This window comes from Pseudorasbora parva, chromosome 22, assembly GCF_024679245.1.
Source record: "Pseudorasbora parva isolate DD20220531a chromosome 22, ASM2467924v1, whole genome shotgun sequence".
Classification (NCBI taxonomy): Eukaryota; Metazoa; Chordata; class Actinopteri; order Cypriniformes; family Gobionidae; genus Pseudorasbora; species Pseudorasbora parva.
This window is the reverse complement of record NC_090193.1, coordinates 3,232,029-3,252,377: the sequence shown is the minus strand read 5'-3', so window position 1 is coordinate 3,252,377 and position 20,349 is coordinate 3,232,029. Positions and strand designations below refer to the sequence as shown.

The window sequence follows — 20,349 nt, the reverse complement described above, 5'->3', positions numbered from 1 at the left end:
TCATTCCTAAAAGACATTGGTGTCTATTAAACCTTTGTCAAGTACAATCACCGCGAACATTCAGATCTGTGTCACAGAGGGCAGTTATTACCAAACAATATTATATTTCTGTGTTACAATAATTTAAAATATCATAGAAGAATATCAGTTGCATGTAACTTGACGCTTCAAATAAAGATTGTATCAATTACATCATTACACCAGTAGGTGGCAACAAGTGACTGGTAAAAATGTTTGTCATTGAATCATTCATTCAAGAAATTCATTCAAAAACACTGATTCATCCAGTAATAAAACTATTGAGGGTGTGTTTACATGCACACCAGTAAGCTGATAATTCAAAAAAAACAGCTAAATGAAATAACCAGTTTTCCCCGTTTACATGCAAACCAGAAAACTGACTACGCAAGTAAACCGTGTTTACATAAACCGCAAGTAAACCGCTTTCCTGTAGCTCAACCAGTAGAGCGTGGTGCTAGCAACGCCAAGGTCATGGGTTCGATTCCCAGGGAAAGCAAGAATCGACAATTTACAATAATGTAAAATGTGTACCTTGAATGCAATGTAAGTCGCTTTGGATAAAAGTGTCTGCCAAATGTAAATGTACATGACTTTATTAATAGACCGGGTTATTTCCTTGTAGTGACGTCTACAATAATAATGTCCGTATCTGACTCTGAGTTTTCCAAATGTTCCGTCAGTTGTGATGTTAATAAAGCGTGTCAGCGGGAGATTTACGGCTCATATTATCCCTCATCAGCTCCAGATGCAGCGTTTAGACTGAACCTCTTCTACTTCTGCTGACTGAGATGAGAACACATCTTTACAATGCTCTGGGTCTTAAAAGAGTCTGCGTTTGTGATATATGTCCTTAATTCATGCAAAACGCTCGCTCGCTCTGTCTGGATGCATTTAAATCTGCTCTGAGTTTGCGTTTTTGTCACCGATCACACACGCGCTCTTCAATAAGCCGACAGAAAGCAGGTTAATGCGTTTACATGACGCGTGAAATCGAGGTAAGAGGCAAAAAACGACCTGTGTCGACCGGTTAATGCTAACGCCGTTTATGAGCTTACTCCGATAAAAGAAAACGGGTTACCGCGTTTACATGACCATGTTCATTGTCGGCTTATTAGGCATAATCGGCTTAAGAACGTGCATGTAAACGCGCCCAGTGAATCATTCATTCAAGAGATTTGAACGAAAACACTGATTCATCCAGGAATGAAATTAGTGAGTCATTGATTGATTCATTCATTCAAGAGATTCATTCTTAAACGTTGATTCATCCAGTAATAAAATAGTGAGTCATTGAATCATTCATTCAAGTTAATTAAATGTTTTAAAGTAGACTGCGGCAATTAACGTTTTGTCAGAATCTTTAGTAAATGACATGTTATTTTGTTTAGCTGTCTTTTCAGAATCGTAGAGGAATCGTGATCCCTGTTTTAAACCAAAATATTGTGATTCTCAATTTATCCAGAATCGTGCAGCTCTAACATGACGATTGAGTAAATTATAACAGAATTTTTATTTTTGGTTTAAGTATTTCTTTAAACTTCTGAATCAATGCGAGCAAAACCTTGTCTGTTTCATTTTCTTCTCGGTTGAAAGCTAAAGAAAGCACTGCAGTGAAAAGAGGTTTACCGCTAACTCTTAGTAGCTAAACGAGCAGTAAATCATTTTTTTAACGTTTGACGAAAATCCAGCTACACTGTAAAAAAAAATGGTTGGTTTAACTAGTTTTAACTAATTAATAGTTGATACAATGAAGGAAATAAATAGAAACTCAAAATATGATTGTATCTGAACCACATAAAAAATGTGATAAATAATGAAAATAGCACACTTTGGCTGCGTCTTCACAAATGAAACAAACACAATTTCATGGTTACAAAATCTTTTGATAATATTTAATTAAAGGTTGTCGATTCTCAAAAATGTTCATTGTATTAAAGGGTTACTTCAGCGATTAGCATATGGCTTTGTATCAGTAGAAACCCTGGAGTATATTCAAATGATTGTGCTTTCCCCCCTCATATCTCCCTGAGACAAGAGATTTATGCATTTTATTTCTGGAAAAATTCCTCCTATGATGCAAATTGACGATTTTTGCATCATCGGAGGAATGTTTGCCCAAAGGCTAAAGACTACAGCCAGCAGAGGGAGCCATTTCCTCATGTTTTGAATCCACGCATGGGGGATGGGAGATTACACTCAGCTTGCAGGGAGAGCTCAGCTGGCAGGCTCTCATTTAAACGGAGCTATGCTGAGCAATGGAAGTCTTTTAACTTCTCAAATTAATTTCTATGAAAGTTAAGCTTGTAAAGGCATAAACTGAAACGCGCCAGACTGAACTGGCGTTGTGAATGTATATCGTGAGTGTAGTCGCGATTACCTCAGCTCTCATCACTAGAGCTCATCAGCTCATTTATCTCACTCCTGCAGTTAGTGCTCAGTGCTGTGAGACTCGCGCGGCGACTCACTCATTATATTGAACAGACACGTTCAGTTTTTAATTGTAGTGTATTCTCCAACTCAGTCACTGTAATCAAGTTGGTGACGTTGGGGAATGGCACAGGGCAGCGAAGCATTCTGGGAATTGTAGTCTTTCATCCCCATGGGACAAAAATACATTTTCTGTCTTTTCTCAGTCTAGAAGACACCAAATTCCAAAATAATTTTACATTTCTACTGCATTGATGACCCAGTTTAAATACAGATTCATCTTCCCAGCGCTGAAGTACACCTTTAACTAAAAAATTAAATATTTCAATGAACTCAAAATTTTAAGGCAACCAGGTAACTTATTTTTTAAATAATTTTTTACAGTGTAAAAAGAAACTTTCCAATGTTATTAAAGACCAGAAACTTTAAATGGATGTTCTATTAATGTTACTTCCGCTTGTTAACTTTGAAAGAACCTTGCCAGAACATTAGCCAACGTTAGTTTGGTCTTTATATGCAATCCTGACCTAAAGATACACTATCGGTCTAAAGTTTGGAAACATTAAGCTCTCTTAATCTCACTGCATTTATTTGATCAAAAAGACAGTACAATAGTAATAATATTACAATTTAAATTAACTGGTTTCTGTTGTAATGCCTTTTAAAATATATGTTATTCCTTTAATCAAAGCTGAAATTTCAGCAGCCATCACATGATCGTTCAGAAATCATTCTTAGATAATTTCTTATTAATGTTGAAATCTGGTTTAGCTGCATATTTATTTTAAATTTTTTTTTAGAAATCATGAGCACTTCCATTCAAAAGTTTTGGGTAGGTAAATATTAAATTAAATTACTTTTATTTAGCAAAGGCACATAAAAAATGTAATTAAAAAAGACAATAATGAAATTATTAAATATTAGAAAAAAAAGTTATATTTATTATAAATGCTTTCTATTCATCAAAGAATCCTGAGAAAAAATCCTGCAAAATATGAAGCAGCACAATTGTTTTCAACACTGATCATCAAAAATGGTTCTTGAGCATCAGATCATCATATGAGAATGATTTCTGAAGGATCATGTGACACTGGAGAGTAATGATGATAAATTCAGCTTTAATATCACATTCATTTAAATTGTACTAATATTCCTGTTTTGCGGTATTTTTGATCAAATAAATGCAGCCTTGGTGAGATTAAAGCTCCACTGTGTGATATTTTCTAGCGGTGTAAAGGTATATGACCATCCAGTGAATAATAGTTTCAGTTCCTCTCAATTTCGATTTCGGTGGCCGATTTAGTCGTGGCTTTCAGTTCGACCTCTTCGGTGAGTGTTGCTTCAAGTGATGAGGTTACTTTTGAAAACTATTATAATTTGCAGTTATTTAATTTGCCAAATGATCTATGATCAAATTAATCTATGTAAAATGAGTAATAGTTTTACGTTTTCGTTATTTTTTTAACCATTTCATTGCTAACATCAGCTATCAGGTTCCCAGACGAATGCAAGCTAATCTTAGTAAAGTAACGTTTATCAGTGCTCTCGTTATTCTGTATATTGTACGACATCACTAGCGTAAGGCAACGTTTACATTGTATATCATTTTCTCTAATGACCTACCAGCATTCATAAGTGTAGGCTAGTCATAATAAGGAAATATATTTACATCGTACAATAATACGTCTTTAATGAATACGATTACAGGACAGATGTAAAAGTAAAGGTGAAAGTCTCGCTTAGAAACAGCTAACTTACACTAGCATTATCAGATTAGACTACATTAATTGTGTATACAGTAAAATAAATTAAAAATAACTAAAATTTAAAGTCCCTACATATATAGCCTACAAATTATAATGGAATTAAAATATTGATCTCATGTTATCCGTCATAGAACACGGATTTATGTTACAAGGTAAACAATACTTTTTCAATATTGACGCGAGGACAACTATCCTAGACGTCGTTCTAGTGTTATGCACCGCACACCATGATATAATTAGCCAAGCAACAATAAAACTTCCAATATACACAAATAGGCTGAATTAATATTACCTGTCGAGAAGAAAGCAGGCAACGTCGGCGTCCTTTTTAAAATCGTTGCTCCTCATCTTTCCATCTTGGAAAGGCCACTCCAATATTTACTTTTGTCTTGTTGATTTGCCCGTAGCGTTGCCGTCTTAATTCTCTTTTCCGCTTCCTTGGCGACTCTGGCAAATATCCTCGAGAATAAGAGTGATCCTCCATCATCATATAGCAGCCTCAAGCAATCCCCCTCTTCACATTCGAAAATAAAAACGCGAAAAGCTTTTCTGGGGTATGTCCCTCTTTGGCTACTGTACTTTCAAGATGGAGGAGCAACATGGCGACCGGCATCCGAACCCTCACCCGTATGCATTTTCAATGGCATATTATAAACGAGAATACTTTATTACTTGAAAGAAGTAAATATACATTAATGAGCACATATATTTTTGAAAGAACTAAGTGTTTTTAGCTAAGAATAAACTAAAAAAGTTACACAGTGTAGCTTTAAGAGACTACTTTCAAAAACAGTAAAAAAAAACTACTGTTTTGACCGATGCTGTATATATATATATATATATATATATATATATATATATATATATATATATATATATATATTTTTTTTTTCTCCATTTGAAATATTTATTTCAGTTTATTTCGGCTCTGTTTGAGTTTACATGTGAGTCTACGCGCTAATATGAGCAAATATCCAATCATCTGCACTAAAGTTAGGGGGTGTTTAGCCGCATTTAAAGCCTTGCCGGTTAAACATTTCATTTGCGGTTTACATGCTCTGAGCGAGCCTGTCAAATACGTGATTACTGGACTAAGTACTGCGGTAATACTGTCAAATACACACAAGGTTTACATATATAAACACAGTTGGTTATGTCTAAAGTGAAAGTAAAATCGAGTGTCTGTATGAGATGCGAGCAGGTCTTAGCAGAGCAGTGATTGAACACGTGTCCTTAAAGGGACAGTTCACCTCTAAAATGATGTCAACAAAACAACAAAAGACAGAGAAAATTACTCACTGCTCTTGAATAAAGTAATAATACAGTAGCTTTTAATCAATGTATGTTGTATATTGAAGATATATTGAAGTTTTAATTTTAGCCTACATTTATTCATTCAATTTCATACTTAAATGCTCTGAGCTGCCACTGTAAATCTTTATATATTTATTTTATATTATACAATACTCTAGGAATATGTACAAGGTTTTACATTAAAGTTAAGTTTAAGTAAGGTTTTTCAAGTCTTTTAAGTAAAATAAAGAAAGAGGATTACTAATAACTTTCTGTTCCCGTCGCCTAAGAATAGAATAAAAAAGAAGCAAAAAAACGTGCCGACCCGAAAAACCGAGGTATGTATTGAACCGTGGACTAACTGTATTGTTGCATCCCTAATTTATTTATTTATTTATTTATTTTTGCAATCTCATGCATGAGGAAAAATGAAAACAGACGAGAAAGAGTTAAATCTCATCACATGCATCATTTCCTGGTTTCACTGCAGGCGACTTTTAATCATCTCCATCTCACACACATTCATTCCCTCATCCCCCCTTTTCCTTTCACTTCTCTCTTTCTTTCCTTCCTTCATGGGGGCTGTTCAGTGGGGCTGGACTAGTTCTTGCAAGTTTCCTGCCTGCCGCACATCTGGTAGAGCTTTATCGCTGATGTCCAGCGCCCAAGGAGCTCGAGGCAAGCAGAGCAGAGACAAGACGTAAAGAGCGCCCTGTCCAACCAGGTCTCCTACAACTTCTCTTTCTGGTGTCTCGTTTCTCATGCTTTCTCAAAGACTGTTGCATGCACGCAGTCCTCTATCAGCTGAGCTTTGTCTTGATTTGGGGTAGAGACACAGGAAACAGCCATTCTTTGTTTGAATTGTCTATGGGACTGTTTTAACTCTCATGAGAAGAGTTTGTGTTGGCATTCTGCTCCGTATCTTGCACTAGACCGGTGATGTGAGGATAATGTTTGGAGGCTTGATGAAATGATAGTGTTTTAGGGGAAGTGTGTCATCAATGGCTGTTATTTGGTGAGTGTTCGAGCTGTGATTAAACTCTGACTCTGTTTAAGGGGAGATGTTTTGAACAGCTGTTTTCTAGATTATTGCATTATCCTCGTGTGGAGATATTCTCTCATGTCTCGTCATGTCGCACACTGAAATAAATAAACTAAAATAAACTCAAATGTTGTGTTAGTTTAGTGGTAGCAACTCTTAATGTTGTTCACTAACCCTCAAATGTTTGGAAACGCTTTTGAACAACTTTTGATCTAAAGGGTTCAGTGTTATTTGACCATTTTTCACACTTTTAAATACTATTATATTGCTATTAGCTTTTATTTGTATCTTTTCCGTTTTCATTTTAATTATAGTTACATTTAATCTTTTTTTAACCATTGTCTTTTTCTACGACTATTCAGGTTTATTTTATTTCCATTTAGTCATTTTAGTGATTTAACTTTAACTTATTTTAGTTAGTTCTCAATGTAACATTTAAATTAAACTAAAACATAACATATTTTATTTTATTCCAGCTATATTTCAATTAACAAAAATATTTTAATTGTTTTCGTTTGTTGTTAACGATAATAATTCTGAAAGGCTTATGCTTAAATGCTTGAAATTAGTGAATATTTAATTTATGATATGTTTATGATATGATTAATTAAATGATATGTATTATATGTATGAGCATACATTTACTTTATTGAACGGATGATTTGGACTGGATATATCTGGACTTTTGAAAAGTTGTGCAGAACTGTAATCTAGGTAGAGGATGGTTACTATGAAGCATAAATTGATTTAGCAATTTACATGAATGATATACGTAATGCAGATTTTCAAGGAGAGGTGTACTATTACTTTTTCTATAGGCGATCAGACTTTGGGCCTGATTTTAGCGATCTGACACATAGCACAGGTACACTTAGGGCATGTCTGAATCCACTTTTGCCAGGCTCATGGTCCAAAAGGGTTGTACCTCGTATCTTAATGAGTCGTGGGTGTGTTTTGAGCATAAAATGCAATAAACCAATCAATGTCGTATCTCCCTTTCCCTTTAAAAGCCAGTTGTGCTCATGCCATGGCAGAATTTGCGAGCAGAAAGACTAAATGTTTCTCCAGAGAGGAATCCTTTTATTTAAAAAATGTGTGTGTGTTGCTGTGTGCCCCTGTGTGTAATAATCAGAATGTGTGTGTGTGTGTGTGTGTGTGTTGTGCCCCACCTATAGGCTCATATTACTAACACACACCCTTTAAATAACAGAAATACTGCACTATTGACTTAAGAGCAGGTGTGTGTTGGTCAATGGTCAGTGGTTTTCAGTTCCTCACAATAGCAACGCTCCAACAATGATCCTGAACACACCTGGTTTAGACCAGATGCCCATGGGGGAACACACACACACACACTCTGATGGGTGAACAGATGCGCCAGTACATTTGATATTTAAACAATATGGAACTGTACGTTAACATGAGAACTGCATCGGGCTGAATAGCCAAAAACACTTGGTCGCACCTGGCGTCGCATTGCACCGAGTGTATGATTGGGCCCTTAGTTTTCACTCCTCAGTTTCTCAACAAATCTCATAGATTTACATTAAAGGAGGGACCCGAGGCAAATCTAGAGTCTTGAGCTCTTTTGCCTAGTGTGGCAAGCAGCGAGGCGAGGGAGCGTGAGAGCGGGCCGGTGGCGAGTGATAATGAGCACCAGCTGCGTGACACATCGGTCTCGTCTCACCACGACGGGGTGACGGAGTATAAAAGGAGGAGAGGAGCAAAGACAGTCGAAGACGAGAGAGAACCAGGCCTGGACTTTACGTCCAATGTAACAGAGTTCGTAGAAATGGGAAAGAAGGAACCGGCGAACTTTCAACAACTTTCAATCAAATAAAAAACTAAACGAAAGTAACACGGACAGCCCCTCACCGATGACTGCCCGCACACACATAACACAACATAAACAAAACTCAACATAAAATCCAGGCCTGGTCTTCTCTCGTCTTCCACTGTCTTTGCTCCTCCTTTTATACTCCGTCACCCCGCCGTGGTGAGACGAGACCGGTGTGTTGCGCAGCTGCCGCTCATTATCACTCGCCACCGGCCCGCTCTCACGGTCCCTCGCCTCGCTGCTTGCCACACCTAGTAAGTAGTAGTTAGTAAAAAAAAAAAAGGTAGATGTAATGCCACATAGGAGTTGTGTTTATTATTATTTGTCTGAAATGAATGTTTAAATATATTAACCTTTCTCACTCTTTCTCAGTCTGTTGACAGTTGTACTGTGCGATCGGGAAACCTGAGTGCGCTGAAGAAACGCTGGGAACAAACGCCTCCGGAGAAATCTGCTCCTCAGCTGAGTGTGGCACCTGAAGCGCGGCGTGCCTCCCGAAAACCCAGCAGTGCATCAGAACCACCGTCTTCCTCCCACAAACCCAACAGTCCCCCAGAACCACCTGCTTCCTCCCACAAACCCAACAGTCCCCCAGAACCACTTTCTTCCTCCAGCAAACCCATTAGTCCCCCAGAACCACTTTCTTCCTCCAGCAAACCCATTAGTCCCCCAGAACCACTTTCTTCCTCCCGCAAACCCATTAGTCCCCCAGAACCACCTGCTTCCTCCCACAAACCCAGCAGTCCCCCAGAACCACTTTCTTCCTCCCACAAACCCAGCAGTCCCCCAGAACCACTTTCTTCCTACCACAAACCCAACAGTCCCCCAGAACCACTTTCTTCTTCCAGCAAACCCATTAGTCCCCCAGAACCACCTGCTTTCTCCCGCAAACCCAGCAGTCCCCCAGAACCACTTTCTTCCTCCCGCAAACCCATTAGTCCCCCAGAACCACCTGCTTCCTCCCACAAACCCAGCAGTCCCCCAGAACCACTTTCTTCCTCCCACAAACCCAACAGTCCCCCAGAACCACTTTCTTCTTCCAGCAAACCCATTAGTCCCCCAGAACCACCTGCTTTCTCCCGCAAACCCAGCAGTCCCCCAGAACCACTTTCTTCCTCCAGCAAACCCATTAGTCCCCCAGAACCACTTTCTTCCTCCAGCAAACCCAACAGTCCCCCAGAACCACTTTCTTCCTCCAGCAAACCCATTAGTCCCCCAGAACCACTTTCTTCCTCCCACAAACCCAGCAGTCCCCCAGAACCACCTACTTCCTCCCGCAAACCCATTAGTCCCCCAGAACCACTTTCTTCCTCCAGCAAACCCATTAGTCCCCCAGAACCACCTGCTTTCTCCCGCAAACCCAGCAGTCCCCCAGAACCACTTTCTTCCTCCAGCAAACCCATTAGTCCCCCAGAACCACTTTCTTCCTCCAGCAAACCCAACAGTCCCCCAGAACCACTTTCTTCCTCCAGCAAACCCATTAGTCCCCCAGAACCACTTTCTTCCTCCCACAAACCCAGCAGTCCCCCAGAACCACCTGCTTCCTCCCGCAAACCCGTGCGACAGGCCAGCTTGACCCAGGAGCCAACGTCCCATGAGAGACCTGCGAAAACAAAGGCAGACATGGAGACTAAACAAAAGAAGTGGGTACAAGAGAAGGAAGACAACAAATCTGCATCTGATCCATTCCCTCCATCTTCCCCTGTGGAGAAACCAGCCGTGCCCCTCAATAACCTCAAAATGATGTTTGAAAAGGGCAAAAGCAAGGTGAGAAAATCACAGACCAATTACATTACTGTATTACTCTGTGTTCTCTATAGGTATGTTGTGAAACAACCCAACATTGCTCCATAATCTAGTATTATAACTTCTATCAGTTGCATTTAGTCTCATTTACGTCCAAAATCTTACAAAGAAACTAATTAAAAGAAAAACTAAAATGAAGCCTGTTTTAAGACAATTAAATTTAAATTCTCTTTCATGACAGTTAAACACATTTTCTCTGAAAATTACACAGTAAGTAAACACATTAAAGTAAATCAAATTATAAACACAGCTATTTACACTTAGCAATAAAAAAATGGCTAGTCTTCTTCAACACTTTGCGAAATTAGCTATTGACCCCTGTGTGAGGAAAAAATGGCCTATGATGGATATAGGGCCTAAATCTCACGGCGCAGGTGCACTTTAGGGGGTGTCCAGATCCACTTTTGCTAGTCGGTCAGTGGTTTGTCGGTCAGTGGTTTTCAGTTCCTCACAGTAGCAACGCTCCAACAATGTGGAGCTGGACATGAACATGAGAACTGCATCAGGCTGAAAGGGAATGATCGGCCCCTAAATCTCTGAAACTTAATGTGTAAATTCAATTAAGAAGGTGCTGTACTGTAATGCTGAAAATATGTCTTTGCCTCCAAACATATCTGGATTTTAAAGTCTTTTGGCAAACCTCATATATCTACGGAAACGTTCATTACCAGAGGATTAACTACTCAAAGCCCAATTTAAATCTGTTTGAAGACGCCGGTTGGTATAACTTCTTTCTAAATGAGATGGATCTTTGATGATATTGTTGAAGCTCCTGTTCGTGCTTTGGCAAACATGTCAAACTGGCTCGCTGATTTAAATAGGCATTTAAGCTGCTTTTTACTTCTGTTGTGAATGGCAAATAAGGGTGTGTTCACACTTGGCATGTTTGGTTCATTTAAAATGAACTTGGTGCAATTGCTCTGTTAGTGTGGTTAATTTGATTAAATGTGAACGCTGCCATCTGATCACTGGTGCCACCAAACAAGCAGACCGAGACTTTTCAACCAGGATGTGATGCGAAAAGTACACGCGATGTTGCCCATTACAGCAGATCTTCAGTGGGATTTCATGACACTTTAAGGATGATTACATCAACTAACTTGTACATGACTTGACATGGGTATGTGTCCAGTGGATAGGGGAGAGCGAGGCACAACCTAACGCAGGGTTAGTTAAAGGTTTAAAACGTTCCACACATGCCAGGATAACGAAACTTAATGTCTTTACTAATTGCCATATCAACACTAAATAGAGAAAAAAATGCAGCAAAATGTAACAATCTCACTGAACATTTATTTAACCATAGCAAACGTAAATGCAGAGTGCGAACTACGGGGGAGCTAGGGGGAGCTCGGCTCCCCTAAATAAGACATGGGCTCCCCTGAAAACGTGATTTGTGAAATTTTGGGGGGTCTCAAAAATATTGCCACTGTGTTATTTTGAGGTGCAATTTCAGTTTTCTGTAATGTGATCATTGTGGATTATTATATGTAAAATTGCTAGAAATATATAATTAATTCATGCATGACGGCAATTTAAATCTAATTCACTTCAATAAAGATAACTATACATACTGTTCTTGTCATGACCATCGAGGTGTGGTGGTGCTGCGGTGCTAATTCCACTCATGTTTAGTACATGTCAACGCAAAGATTCGTAGAAAAAAACATAAACGAATATTTACTTCTTGATCTTGGATTTCTGGACGAACAGCAAAGGAAGCTGACCCCAAGCCTCTGTGGTCGATTCTGTGTTAAGGCATGTTATCCCCAATTATGTGTTGTGGCTGGGTTGATATAGGTCTGCGCGACTATCGATGTAAGACGTAAGACTAACTTTAGTTGAATGGAGGAATTATGGTATTCTTCTGTAGCCAACTTCAACCGTTGTTCATGTGAACTCAAAGACAGCCGGATGCTTTGTTTATAGACTATTTGTGGGCTTTTTGACCTATCAATTCTTGTTTTTTTCTTCCTTCATTAAAATCAAAGATGTTCTTCAATGATTGTAAAGTGTATATTAAGAGTCTCCGCAATGCATTAAGCAATAGATTGACGCGTTCGTCTGTGTGTGAAGGAATATACACGTCCTCTTTTGTGTATAGGGATGCACGATCATTTTGTATCTCTGTTTTTTGTGTTTATTTAAAATTAGACAAATCTGATATTATTCTAATCTTATATCTGTTATTTAACAGTTGAGATCGTTCTTTAATGCTGGTCTAACATTATCCGGGGTTGAATCCCAGTTGCTCAGGTGGGGCATGTTGTCACACTGCGTTACAATGAGCCTCTATTAGAACTACGATATTATATTCTATACTTTTATGAACTCTGTTGAGAAACCATGAGATAAAGGTGAATAATGAGAGTCAAGATAAAGAAGTAATGAATTATGTTTTGAACTGTGATGTATAGCTGCGTTTTGAGACATGTTTATCGTCAAACTCAAATTCGTTTATTTTTAATTTTAAAAAAGGCCATTATTTTATATTAAAAAATTTAAAATGGTATTTTATTGGCAAAATATTTGAGTTTGCCTTGTATATTTGGTCTTTCATATCAGATGCATGTTAAGCTGTCATATGCTCATGTTATAATGCACCACACCTATGGGGCATGTTGTCACATTTCATTTCCATTCTTTCGGGGTAAATCAAGAAAAAAGTATACACTGTATTAATGAAACAAAACCACATAATTGTACTAGACACGTGTGAAATGAATGTGGGAGAAAATAATTACTCTAAACCCCAAGTGGATTTACACAAACTGAGGAAGTAAAAAAGTGTTGCGTCCCGCTCTCCCCTAAATGCTTCTGAGTTTTACCTCATTTGACTGAGTGCCGTTCCCCAGTGTCATCACCGGAGGCCAGACATATGCTCACATTCCTGCTCGATTCCTTGGAATGCCTTATGTCATGTTGACGTTGAGATAGCAATCTGCTGTCGGACAGTGACGAATCTAACATTGTCTTCATTGTTACGCCCCGTCTAGGGGAAAAGTGTGCAACATGAAACTCTGAAACCAGTGTATTGGAATAAAGATAAATTTATTGATTTTATTTGGGACCTAAGATTCAAGAGCTGACTGGGCCAAAATAACAAACAAAACTTCCTTGTTTTAAACCTCTTTTTTAAAGTGGGGGTGAAACACTCAGTTTCAGTCAATCTCATGTCAATCTTGAGTACCTATAGAGTAGTATTGCATCCTTCATATCTCCGAAAAGTCTTTAGTTTTATTATATTTATAAAAGAAATATAGGCTGTACCGAGTCTTTCCGGAAAAAAACGAGCGGCTGGAGGCGTATCGTGTGGGCGGAGCTAAAGAATGACGATCGCGAACAAAGCAGTGACGTCCTAAAGCGTGGAGAAACCCATGGCTATCGATCTCAGCTAATGCAGATAATGATCCAGCATCAGATCGGAGGCAGAAATAAATTGAACAGGAGAAGCAGCAGCAGCAGGACGTCCGTCTCTGTGGTATGGACTGTATTTAGTGGCCTGTCAACATTTGTGTGTGTTTACTCGCAGTTTATGAGGACATGATTCGGTTTATGGACTATTGTATGCGACTAGACCTTAGAGGTAGCAAGCAAAACGGTTTTGCACGTCAGACTAGTGTTACGTTATACAGAACAACAATGGAGTCCGTTAGCGCATTTGAATGACGAAGCACGCGATCGTGTCGTTTACTGATGTTTACTCACGCGACGATAGCCGACAGCACAGACATTTGAAGCAGTTTAAGTTAACTCACCGGCTGCTTCCAAAGCAGGACCGAACCTTTATCGCTGGGACCGCTCCGTCAAAAACACACTTCTTTGGTATGATTTGGTGAAGTCCTGACAGCAGTGGCGTGGAGATCCACTTTTAGACGCGACTGAAGCGATGTTGTGAAGCTTCCCGTCATTTCTGCGTTCAAATCGGTTCAAATGCAGCGCTGCCTTCCCAGAATGCTGTGCTGAAGCGTTGAAGTCGCTCGACGTCACCCATAGGAATAAAGTGGAGCGCGGCGCGGACTATAACGAAAAACATATTTCATAGGGTCCTAAAAATGTATAATTTTTAATGAATTGCTGTTAAATTTTATGTTTCATTATTTCAATTAATTAGACATGCTTTTTTACGTAATCATTAAAACAGAAAACGAAAAATAAATAAAAAGTAGCCTATTTCATAGGGCTCTAGATGTAATAAAAAAAATATATTTAAAAAAAGTATTTAAAAAGTATAAAAAGGAATATCTTCCTCTAGATTTTCGTTTTCCAGTACAAATATCTAAACACCCTTAAATCAAGATACATTTACTTGACATGCAAAATTAAGAAATTAAGTCTTGTTTTCTGAGAAATTGAACAAAATTAAGTGATTTTATGTTTAAAACAAGAACAAGTATCTGTCATTGGGTATGAAAATTAGATTTTTCTTGACCTATTGGCTGATATTTGTTCTTGTTTTAAGCATAAAATCACTTTCACAAGATTTCTCATCATGTAATTTTGCTCCTCAACTCAACTCAAATCTTGATTTAAGAATCTTAGATATTTGCACTGGAAAAGACAAAGACAAAACTACTTACAAAAGAACATCACTTTTTTTTGTCTTGTGATCAGAAGTTACATTAAATGTTATTTCCATATTCTAGGGTTATTTCCTAACCCATATTCAAATGTAAGCTTTTTTGTAAAAAATAGAAATAATTATAATAATAATAACTTGATAAAAAAGTTTGTAGACAAACTTTAAATTGGCTTGAAAGCATAGACAGTAATTAAACCAATTAAAAAGTAATAGAGAAATGTTGGAAATTGTATCCTCAAAATTTGAAGCATCACTAATTTTGTGCTTAGACATTAGAAGATGTTGACTTCTATTTAGTCCTTACATTTCTTAAATTCACCTTAAAAAAGTCTTAAAACCTGCAGAAAGCCTGGTTTGTGTGTAAAATAAAGCCTGTGGTTAACTGTGGTTGATGTTTTGTTCTACAACATACACTGACTGCACACACACTCACACCCCAAACTGTCTTATAGTTACTTATTAAAAACGTAGGTTTTCAAAAAATAATACAACTACAAAATGTGCTTTATCGCTGTGAGTGTGTGTGATGTTCTTTGTAGAACAAAGCAACAAAAATTAATTAGTTAAGTTATGTGTACCACAGACTTTAATTTATGCAAAAATAAATAAAATAAAAACATTGGAAAATCTCGAAGTAAACAGCATTGAATTAGCCTTCCAGGTTCCTGCACCACTCAATAGCAATATATTTAATTCATGTGTATAATTTATATATATATATATATATATATATATATATTATAATGCAAGTTGAACAGAAAATGTTGTTAAAATATTAATTTTAAAAAATGTCACACAATGTAAAATAAGCTTAATTTCCTGTCAGAAAGATGTTGAATTTCCTCAAAGTTAAGTTTGTGAAATTTAGCTGTTTATTTGTGTTTTTAACGTGGTCTATAAGCAAGTATCTTACTTAGCTAGCTAGGTGGAGTTTGTGTCTATGACTCTGAGTCATGTTCTTTAAAATTCCCCGTCCAAAGGGGTGTGATGCAAAGACAAGTATGTCTATTGTTCCATCACAGTGAGGCGGTTGTTTGAGCTTCCTGCCTCCCAGAATGCTGGTTGAAAAGACAAAGGAAAGAGAATGTTGGTAATTCACTAGACGAGTCCCTCTTTGACCATCACACGTTAAAAAGACTCTTCAATGCAAGTTAACATTCTTAGAATGGAATCTGTGATATGCTGTCGATTAGCACAAACAGTCATTTTACATCGTCTTTTAGTTTGGGAATGTAATCTACCCTAGCTGAGGCAACCTGATTGCACCAGATTAAATGTTTAAACACACTGTTCTAAGAGTATAACACAAGACACACACTATATTGCCAAAAGTATTGGGACACGCCTTCAAATCTCTAAGTTCAGGTGTTCAATCTCTTCATGGCCACAGGTGTATAACTCAAGCTCTAGGCCTGCAGACGCTTCTACACACATTAGTGTAAGAATGGGTCGCTCTCAGGAGCTCAGTGAACTCAAGCGTGGGGCCGTGATAGGTTGCCACCTGTGCAATAAGTCCATTCCTGACATTTCCTCACTACTAAATATTCCACGCTCAACTGTTAGTGGGATTATAACAAAGTGGAAGCCATTGGGAACAACAGCAACTGAGCCACGAAGTGATAGGCCATGTAAAAATCACAGAGCGGGGTCAGCGCATGCTGAGGGTCACAGTGTGCAGAAGTCACCAAGTTTCTGCAGAGTCAACAGCTCCAGACCTCCAAACTTCTGTGGCCTTCAGATGAGCTCAAGAACAGCGTAGAGAGCTTCATGGAATGGGTTTCCATGGCCGAGCAGCTCATCCAAGCCTTACGTCACCAAGAGCAATGCAAAGCGTGGGATGCAGTGGAGTAAAGCAGCCGCCACTGGACTCTAGAGCAGTGAGACGTGTTCTCTGAGGGACCAATCACGCTTCAGTCTGACAATCCCATGGACGAGTCTGGGTTTGACGGTTGCCAGGAGAACGGGACTTGCCCGACTGCATTGTGCCAAGGGTAAAGTTTAGTGGAGGGGGGATTATGGGGTGGGTTATTTTTCAGGGGTGGACTTGACCCCTTAGTTCCAGTGAAAGGAACTCTTAATGCTTCAGCATACCAAGACATTTTGAACAATTTCATGCTCCCAACTTTGTGGGACAGTTTGGGGACGGCCCTTTCCTGTCCCAGCATGACTGCGCTCCAGTGCACAAAGCGTCGGTCCATAAAGACATGGATGAGGAGTTTGGTTTGGAGGAACTTGACTGGCCTGCACAGAGTCCTGAGCTCAACCCGATAGAACAGCTTTGGGATGAATTAGAGCGGAGACTGAGAGCCAGGCCTTCTCGTCCAACATCAGTGCCTGACCTCACAAAATGAGCTTCTAGAAGAATGGTCAAAAATCCCCATAAACACACTCCTAAACCTTGAGGAAAGCCTTCCCAGAAGAGCTGAAGCTGTTAGAGCTGCAAAGGGTGGGCCGACTCCATATTAAACCCTACGGATTAACAATGGGATGGCATTAAAGCTCATGAGCAGGTAAAGGCAGGCGTCCCAAAACTTTTGGCAATACAAGTGTTAACTGGAGACTAGTGTAAAAATGCTTACTTACCTGTGCAAATCTAGTAACTAATAACATTCAAGGTAACACTTTATTTTAATGTGCCATTTTTACAGATGCTACGCGAATTTACAATATTATGAACATTTAATATTTGCATATACAACTATCACTAAGCCAAACCCTAAACCAACAGTAATTGTTAAGTATTAATTAACATGCTGTTAATTAAGATTACTCATTACTTATTTGTATCATTACATTGTAACAATGGCACATTAAAATAAATGGTTACAAGTTTTTGAATAAAGTTTGACCAAATTAAATGTAACCACATAAAAAATGAAGGTTACACTTATGTAAGAACTGAGTAATATTAACTTATATAGGGTTAGGTTTAGGGTTACATTTACATTTTCGCATTTGGCAGACGCTTTTATCCAAAGTGACTTACATTGCATTCAATTTTTACATGTTTGTACATTCTTGAATTCCCTGGGAATCGAACCCATGACCTCGGCGTTGCTAGCACCACGCTCTACTGGTTGAGCTACAGGACAGCTGCATGTAATAACATGGGTTAATTGCATGTAATTATGCACAATTTATAGTAATTGCTGTAGTAACTACATGCAACATATGTATCAAGGATACTGTAAAATAAAGTGTTACCAATTTTTGTTTCCTTTTTTTGTGTGCATAAACTGAGGGTTTAAATAAGTAAATTAAATCACAATTAAAACTAGAAGGAGGTAATTACAGTATGAGGCCTAAAAATGAGAAAAACCGCAGGATTTCAAAATGACTGACTTCTTGTAGCGTTTAGGGCTTCGCTCCAGGAAGCGTTTTTGTAGCTACTGGGACATTAAATATATGCACCAAATTTCGTACACGTATGTGAAACGTTGTGAAAATGTGAAGATTTTGTAGGTGGTGCTATTGAGCCATTTTGCTACACCTAATTCTGAAACCCATATCTAATGTAAACGTTCAGCACTTATGACGCATGTGCAGAGTTTAATGAGTTCTCAAGCATGTTTAGGCCCTCAAAAATGATACATTTTGGAGAAGAACAAAAATAAACGAACTAACTAACTACACGTCGAGCTACTGATATTTTAAAGGGAGTGTTTTAGTCGTATGCATACTCTTTTGTTTTTCATCTTATTACACAAAAATGTTTGCCACACTCAGCTATGCCAGACCCCATCTGCTTGCTTCATGCTTGTGTTGTGTGCTGTGTGCTGATGATGTCATGGCATTGGTATGCACACACTCTTTAAAACCCCAACAGGTCTCTGGAGGGCTACAAAACTGTCCACAGGCTACACACCGTTTGTTTTTCTATCAGTACCCTTGCCTTTCTCCCTCTCTGGTTTACGGAAACATCTGTATGTTCATGCTCTAAAAGCAGCCACTGCTAAATTTCACATTTCAGGTGTAATGTGAATAAGCTTTAGCGGACCTCAGAGATTCAATCAGTCTAATTTTTGTGTTTCTGTGTTTTTAAAAGTGTTGTTCCTCTGAGGTGGCAGCCATCTTGTTGCATTTATTATATGGTAAAAGTAAGTTCAGGGTGTTGTGGAATATATAGCCGCGTTTCCACCACAGGAACTTGACCCAGGAACCAGGAACTTTGGGTGGTACTTTGTGTGTTTTGACCGCAGGAACCAGGGTCTAAATGAAGTTCCGGGTAAATATTTCCCCCTCCAAACGGCCCTGCTCGCGAGGTCGTACCTTTTCAAAGTTCAGGAACTTTCGAGGGCGGGACTTGGGCGCTGAACATGCTGATTGGTTGAGCTCACGCAGCATTTTATTCAGGGTATCCGCGGGGTCTTGAAAAGTCTTGAAAGGTGATAAATCAATTTTGGGAAAATTAAGACCCTTATAAAGTATTAAAAAGTCTTATCACGGCTTTATAAAGTCTTAAATTTTGAAAGTATTTTGTTCACGCTTTGTCAAAAGAGTTTGACTCCAAAAAGTATTTATGAATATATTTATTTTCATCCCCATAAGTATTAAAAAACAATGGGGCGCTCAGTCTGAGATCGGCTCGGAGCGCGCGCGCCAGGGATGGAAATTAGCACCGCCACCAGCCAAATGCGGCTGATTTAGAGTTGTGGCGGGTAAACTCGCTTCACCTACCGAGCTGTTTCACCTCTTTGTAAACTTTGTTCAATGCATGCGAGTGCTGCCGTATGTGCTCATATGACCAGTCGTTTTCTCCGTCATCACTCGCGTGAAGACGCGCTGTGAGACTCGCGCGCTGAGAGAAGATCTGACGCTGTGCATCATCCGAGAGCGCGCCCTCATCTCACAGCGCGCAAATATTGAGTTCTCTTTCAAGTCTTGCGCTTAAACGGACAAACTCACACAAGAAGTATGTCAACATGTCCATCTTGATGAGTATCCTAGCAGACATAGTCTGAATATGCCTTAAGTGAACTGAATGCACAGTCGAGAAAGACGAGCATATCCCTGCCTCAGGTCTTAAAGGCGCAGTAGCCTTTACTGCTGCCTGAGTGATGTCCTTATATTTAGTTTGACATTAAACAATGCTCTTGATTGAATAGCTTTTGTAAGTTTAATAAGGATTAAACTTTTATTTAAACAGTTAAATATGCAGTTATTTTACATTTGATTACTTTATTCAATTTCTGTACCTTTCTGCAGGCCAGTAGGCATGTGCATTATTATTTAATGAACACATGAGTGAGGTTGAGTTAAACATTCTAGTTTGAATTTTATTTTTCGGTTTTCGGCTTTTGGTTTCTTCTTTTTTTTTGTTTCGGCCAAGAATTTTGATTTCGGTGCTTCCCAATCCCTACTGACAATGTTCTGCTCAGTATGTTGTCAACACGCTTCAAAGATGCCAGAACGAATAGTTTCATTCTTGGGACTAAAAACCATAAAACTGGAAGCCATAAAAGACCACGAATCATTGTGAAAATGTCAGTATTTCATTGAGACTTGAGATTAAATAAACTGTCCAAGTATTGTAGAGCTTTTAGTATTAATTTGTTAAAAACAAAAAAGTGGCTGG

The 20,349-nt window shown here is 38.6% G+C and overlaps 1 protein-coding gene and 1 non-coding gene across 4 annotated transcripts in view; both read left to right on the top strand.

Annotated features, from left to right (window-relative positions):
• Nucleotides 1–20,349, top strand: part of lima1b (LIM domain and actin binding 1b) — a 52,753-nt gene that overhangs the window by 20,482 nt on the left and 11,922 nt on the right. For all 3 annotated transcript variants that reach the window (XM_067431298.1, XM_067431299.1, XM_067431300.1), the window contains exon 4: nt 8,759–10,153. In XM_067431298.1, coding sequence (XP_067287399.1) covers nt 8,759–10,153 — 1,395 coding nt within the window. The remainder of the gene's footprint in view (nt 1–8,758; nt 10,154–20,349) is intronic.
• Nucleotides 443–517, top strand: trnaa-agc (transfer RNA alanine (anticodon AGC)). The gene has a single exon. It is a non-coding gene; the product is annotated as a tRNA-Ala (tRNA).